The sequence below is a fragment of the Delphinus delphis genome, chromosome 2, assembly GCF_949987515.2.
Source record: "Delphinus delphis chromosome 2, mDelDel1.2, whole genome shotgun sequence".
In the NCBI taxonomy this organism is placed as follows: Eukaryota; Metazoa; Chordata; class Mammalia; order Artiodactyla; family Delphinidae; genus Delphinus; species Delphinus delphis.
The window spans coordinates 74,676,440-74,683,155 of record NC_082684.1 but is presented as its reverse complement, the minus strand read 5'-3'; the positions used below and the strand labels follow the sequence as shown (position 1 = coordinate 74,683,155).

The window sequence follows — 6,716 nt, the reverse complement described above, 5'->3', positions numbered from 1 at the left end:
ACCTGGTAGCTAAGGCAGTACCGGGAAAATTGCAGCCACTGCTGGAAAGTCTGGAGCAGCTTAGCGTGTCTGGAGCAAACCGACCACCTTGTATCTTTGAGTGCCAGCTACGTCTTTGGGATCAGTGGTTTCGAGGTTGGGCTGAGCAGGAGCGCAATGAATTTGTCAGGCAGCTGGAGATCAGTGAGCCAGACTTCGTGGCAAAGTTTTACCAAGCAGTGGCTGCTACCGCTGGTAAAGACTGATAGGCATTAAAATCAAAGAAGATAACCAGAGCTAATGGAGCCGAGGCCACAACTTTACCATGAGAACTTCAAATGTATCACTTAAAGGCCTGGGGATGGTGTCCCGATCAGCTGACTGAACTTGCTGACCAATACAAGCCTGGTGATTTCAACAGCCGATCAACTGGATTCCTAGTGTAAATGTTTTCCATCTAAGCAAATCCAGATCAGCAATCTGTCTCCTAGCTTACTTCCTTCCAAGAGATGTCAAACCCTCAAGAATTTAAAGGCTTCTTTTACAACTATAACCGAAAGGAATCTACACATTATAACTCAAGCCTACTGCCGGCCCATAGGGGTATAAAATAGAGCCCTTCTACTCCAGAAACAAGAGAGAAGGACAATAAAAGGTCATGTTCTTATAATTTAGCTGGATTCAGATGGCTGCTTTCACCACTGTTACCAAATTCTGGCATAATTATGTGATATCCCAACTACTAGCTTTCCTAGTGATGATTTAGTAAACTTATGGAAAAATCAGGAGGTGGAGATAATTAGCTACTCCTTCCTCCACACTGATGTTGGTATGAATCCAAGTAGCAATGATTTTTTTCTAAAGTATATATGACATCCTTGGAGCTGGTAGCAGATGTTCCTATTCTATAAGTTTGCTTTACAACAATATGAAAACAAGTGACATTCTTTACAGGTTGAAGGGTTTATTTTTTGTATCAAAATAAAGAACAGATTTTCAGAACCGTAAGTCTTTACCTTTTTTTCATTGCAAGGCTAGTGTAATGTTGATATACACAGAAGGAGGCATTCTGAGAAAAGTAGAACTTAAGTATAGACAATAGATCGACTTTCCATCCAGTTTCTCCTAAGAAATCATCTCTGCCCTAACCTGTGTCATGCTCTGGGTAACATCACACCTCACTCATTCCTCCAACTGGGCCCCCTGTTGCGCCTTGGGGCTCTAGTGAATGGTAAGGGGCAGAAGGTCCCACCTGAAGAGTAGCTCGTTTCTGATAGGCCATGGTTCCCAGTGCAACCACCAGGATAAGCGACATTAGGTAGAGTCCCATGGACAGACCGAGGTGGGTCATGGAAGGATTATGGTCTGAGGTAACTAGAAACCTAGGGATGTAGGGGTAATATTTGGCCTGGAATAATGCCTAGGCCTAGGAGGTGAAGTGCCCTACCTTTATTTTAACACCTAGAACTCATTCTTCATCCAAACAGTAAGCTGAACGGGAAATCAATAAGGGGATATAGAACCTGAAAGGAAGAAGACCAAGATCCAAGACTGCCAGCAACTTAAATTGTTGGAAGGAGGAAATGGCTTAGGGGAAGAGTTAAGACTATAGTGTTCAGGCAAGTTGCCTGGGTAGTGCTTAAGAAAAGAAAGGGGGAATTCCCTGGCCGTCCAATGGTTAGGATTCTGCGCTTCCACTACAGGGGGCCCAGGTTAGATCCACGGTCAGGGAACTAAGATCTCACAGGCTGCATGGTGTGGCCAAAAAAGAAAAAAAAATTCATTAAAAAGAAAAGAAGGGGACTAGGAGCCCTATGTCCTAGAGATAGGTGAACTCTATTACTGCTGGGGAGAGAGGTGTCCCATGGTGATAGGCACCATGTTAGGGATCCTTGTTTTCTGAAATATTAACTGTATAGGACAGTGTATGTATGAATGAGTGCTTAATATAGTTTCAAATATCTGGATTCCAGGAATTTGAAAGAAAACTCCTTGGAATGTTATCTTACTTGCTGTATTCTATGGTAAAGGTGGCTCCTCCATAATATACTTCTAGAGGTTTCTTCCAGAGAGTCAGGGTCAGGGCCCTGTGCAGCATACCAGCTGAAGGCCCTTGGCAGCCAGGGGATTTCCACATATGCACAGTGAAGACCAGACTGGTGGTAATCAAGAGACTGTGGAAATAGCGCCAAATGGACGTTTGGATCTCTTAATGGAAGTATAGTCCCTGGAAGAGTATATCTCATGAAACAGGTGCAGGCTTGGGACTGGGATGAACGGAAGGTCTTTAGAGGAGGGTTATCAAGTAAAGGACTTGAACATTCTCCTTGGCCCACTGTATAAACCCTTAGCCTGAACCATTGATTTACCCACCAGTGCTCACCAGAGCCTTGTAGGACTGCTTCAGTTAGCTCTTCGCCCTCTTCCTTCCCCAGGGAGTGGCCTGGGGGGGCCCAGCTAAATAATAGGTCAGGTTGAAAGACTTATAGCTGGGTAAGTAATATTGATAGCATCGGTACCTTCATTTGTGTAACAGAGCCAACCCCAGGGACAGAAGAGATGGCCATTGTTCCCAGGTATCTACAAATAAATATGTAGCAGGGTATAGTTATAGCCTCAGTCACCTGCTCAAGCCCTCCTTCTAAGGAAAATGTACATTCTAAATCAGATTCATGGACTCAGTAGGGTACTTAGTAAAAAATAAATGAACATCAATAAAGAAGCTACAGGGATATATCGTATAGCACAAGGTATAGAGCCCATATTTTATAATAACTTTAAATGGAGTATAATCTATAAAAATATTGAATCACTATGTTGTACATCTGAAACTAATATAATATTGTAAATCAACCATACTCCAATAATAATAAAAAATTTAATGAACATCAAAGCACATTGGATGGTACTACCATAAGAGCACTTCCAAACTTTTTGCCAGTGTGCTACAGCTATTCCACTTCTGATACCCACCTGAATAGCCTTTCCTGGAAGGCATGGGACCCAGGGTGATCCTTCCACCTGCACCTTGTACACTCCCCTCTCCGTGCACTGATGTAAGTAGCAGTGGCCAGGGGGTTTGCTTCCTTGAGGTGTGGGATCTGAGAGGGATGCCTGATCTTGTCCCCAGGAAGCATCTGTGAAGTGAGGTTGGCAAGGAAGCAACAACTATGGGGATGGTAGATCTCCCCATGGGGATTCTCCGCCGCAGGTGGGAATCCATTTTCCTTCCTCCAGCATTCACTCTGAAGGGCAGGGCAGAAGGTAGAATACTGTTTGTCCAGATGCCTTAGAAGGAGACTCCTCTCCAGCCCCACTCGGTTTCATTCCCCATTCTCTAGTCTACCCACCCCATTGGCCAAGAGCTGATACCTGCATCAGCCTTCCAGCATGAGGTCTGAGGAGCAGCTTCCCTTGTCCAGGTGCAGGTAGTGGCAGCCCAGTCTGCTGTGTGTAGGGGACGGTAGAGTGACACTAGAATCACTGACAGCTGTGCAGCCCCTCAGCACACGCACTTGCCAGTACAGAAGAAGTCTGAGGTGCCATTTCCACAGGTGGTCACCAGGCCAAATTCCAGGCCAGACCCTGCTTGAGAGATAGAAGAGCCCTCAGAAGAAATGAAGCCCCCAGACCCGTCAGGGCCAGCCATGCTCACAGCTTCAATTACACTTTAGCAGCAGATAATCCCTTCCAACCTCTCTCACTCCCCCCAAGCTGACTCGGGTCATGAGTGCCCTCTGCAATTCTCCCTTATTTCTGACCCCAGCCCCACAACAGCTCCTCTGCTGTGCTGTGGTTGACCTGGTACCAGCCTGAGTCTTTGAAGGCAGCGAGAGTGATTGGGTCAAGCCGAGTGTGCTGGGCGCCATCGTAGGTAGCAGTCATTATACAGTTCTGGAGTAGTCAGGCCTCCCAGTGTGAAGACAAAGGGCCCCTTGGGAGGAGATAGCTGGTGCCACCTGACCGTTCCCTCTTCCTTCCATCACCCCAAAGTGTTCTCATCCTCACCTCTTCTTCCAAGGGAGTGCCCAGTGAAACCCCTAGCAGTCCCAAGTGTTGGGCCAGGCTGTGCTGAGAAGCAGCTGTCCCCACTCATCTCGCCTTGTCACTTGTTGACTTGTAGAACAGTTCTCGCTGAGTATAGAAAGGGAAGAAGGCATCTGAGGAGAGGGAGACCTCAGAAGGGTCAGGAAGAGTTGAAAGGAAGGAGTTGGTGAGAGAACAGTGGTTCTCTCTGGTTGATGTTGTGAGGAGACATTGTCCTCATTCCTCTCATTTACCTCTGGGTCCTGAAGGGCAATCCCTCCATTTCTCGAAGAGCTGTCCAGAGAAACCCAGGGCATGGAGCAGTTCATGGAGTGTGGCCTGAGGACAAATGACTGCAGAGTGAAGGGGACCGCAGTAGGACGGACTGCACTCTCTCGCCCCTCTGCACAATCAGCTCTTCTTAGAGCTGGAGGTACCTTCTATTGCACCCTGAGGAGGTCCTTCCACTTCATGGGAAGCTGAGTGACCTGTGCTCGCTCCCTCCCCAACCTGTTTGCTTCTTCCTATTCATCATGCAGCAGTCACCATGACCATGTCACTGTGGCTGAGGCTGGGGCTGGTGAGATGGGCACAGAAGACAATCGTACCAGCAAGGGGCCTGTCTTCTGAGTCCAGCTGGCAGCAGGCAGCACAGGTTACGATAGAGGGCTGTGGATGGGCCAGGACAAGGTGAGGGCGGAAAGGAGGGGACTGGGGTAACGCAGAAGTCTTCCTGAAAATGGAGGCCCAGGAAACTTGGCAGGGGTGGTACCAAGGGATGGCTTGGAGGTTTTTCAGCCCCCAACCAAACTTCATCAGCATGCCCCAAGTTACCCCAAATAAGCACAATTTTTTTTGGGGGGGCTGTGCCACGCGACTTGTGGAATTTTATTTATTTTTAAATCTTCTATTTATTTAACTTTATTTTTGGCTGCGTTGGGTCTTCGTTGCTGTGCAAGCTTTCTCTAGTTGCAGTGAGCGGGGGCTACTCTTCGTCCCAGCGCGCGGGCTTCTCATTGCGGTGGCTTCTCTTGCTGCAGAGCACGGGCTCTAGGCACGCGGGCTTCAGTAGTTGTGGCTCATGGGCTCAGTAGTTGTGGCTCGTGGGCTCTAGAGAGCAGGTTCAGTAGTTGTGGCACACGGGCTGAGTTGCTCTGCGGCACGTGGGATCTTCCCGGACCAGGGATCAAACCTGTGTCCCCTGCGTTGGCAGGTGGTTTCTTAACCACTGCGCCACCAGGGAAGTCCAATTTAATAAAAACTGCTTGTATGCTCCCTACCCTTTCCCATGACATTTAAGATTGAGAAGCAGAGCCGGGCAAAGGAATTTGATTTGAACCTCACCTCTTGGTGGCACTTGGAAGTGTGGGCAACCCACACATACAGAAGAAAATCAGTGTTTTGGACCCCAGACCCACCTGGCTGGATTAGCTGTGAGGGTTCCTGCTCTGGCCACAAGGCATAACCACGGAGATGGGCATCAGGGATGTGACAGCGAGTGAAATGTCACATCTGGCTTAGTGGACGGTTAGAATAGGGAGTCTTCTCCCCTGCTCTCCTCCAGTCTCTGATTTAATAAATTGTCAGGGGGAGAGGGGGCTCAGGGATCTGCACTGTTAAGAAGCACCTTAAGTAATTCTGATGCTGGTGGTCTTGTAGAGATCTAGGCAAGCTAGAGATCTTCAGATCCCCAAATCTGCTAAGTCATTCTCACCTTGGCCCCCAAGCAACTCTGTCCTTGGTATCCTGGTTTCAGGAGGCTGCACCTGGCAAGAATGAATACCTGTAGGTGAGCTGGAGACATTTCTGGGTATCCCTGAAGAGGTGTTGTATACACTCTCAATGACATGAACTCACCTGTGGTAGTTTGGGGTGTCTGGGTCTCCTCAGACAGCATGGCAGTACTGTGCAGGGTCTCGACGCAGAAGCAGGGGTCCTTGCCTTGGAGGGGCTTAACAAGACGATAGATCAGTTTCACCTCAACATCCTAGACGTCAGTTTCTTTTCTGTGTGGCCTTGCTGCACTAGCCCTCTCTGCCCCTCAGTCCTCCGGAGCCCTCTGCTCTCCCACTCACCTGCTAGGACACCCTGGAGCCGCTGAGCAGCCTCTCGCCCTGCCGCCAGGGCTTGGGATCCCCCTCTCACCCTGCCTCCCTCAGGACCCCAAGCTCCCTCTGATATAGGATCTCCCATATGGCAGGTTTGGATTCGGAGAGGTTGAGGATCCTGGAGCCAGGGAGGGTGAGGGAGGGAGAACGGAAATTTGGGGGAAGTCGGGAGAAACAGGGCCTGAGAAAGCTCAAACGTGTGTCTTGTCATGTAGACACCTCCCCAGGGGGAGCAGCTGCAGCAGCAACGTCTTGCAAACATGTTTCCATAGGCTGCCCTGGATCCAGCCTTCTACTCCCTTTTTCCCCGCCTTACTTATTTCTGGCTTTCCTCTTTTGACCATCTCTTTCCAAAGCTCCTCCACCATGCTTGCATTATTTTGTCAATATTTGAGTGTTGTTGAGTAAATCTATAGCTCCTGCCAAGAGGTCCGATGTGAACTACTACAAGGGCCAAAGCTGCAGCCCCCCACCTCTCCTCCCTGGGGTGCCAGAAGTAGAGAGCTGGAGGGGGGCAGTATTCATTCCTGAGGCCTCAACTGACCTTTCCAAAGAGAAGCCTGCCTCATCCATGAAGGAACTCTCCTATCCCTCTTCCGTCTC

At 48.9% G+C, this 6,716-nt stretch overlaps 1 protein-coding gene across 1 annotated transcript; it reads right to left on the bottom strand.

The window, feature by feature from the left end:
- Nucleotides 1-1,150: 1,150 nt before the first annotated feature.
- On the bottom strand, nt 1,151-6,481 carry CIROP (ciliated left-right organizer metallopeptidase). The gene is given in 18 exon segments (XM_060002015.1): nt 1,151-1,361; nt 1,989-2,187; nt 2,363-2,454; nt 2,456-2,559; nt 2,953-3,056; nt 3,059-3,224; nt 3,330-3,426; nt 3,495-3,564; nt 3,741-4,046; nt 4,049-4,117; nt 4,260-4,344; nt 4,552-4,674; nt 5,350-5,517; nt 5,720-5,771; nt 5,863-5,956; nt 6,081-6,233; nt 6,236-6,310; nt 6,313-6,481. Coding segments are annotated over 18 exon segments (2,337 nt in total).
- Between the last annotated feature and the right edge of the window lie 235 nt (nt 6,482-6,716).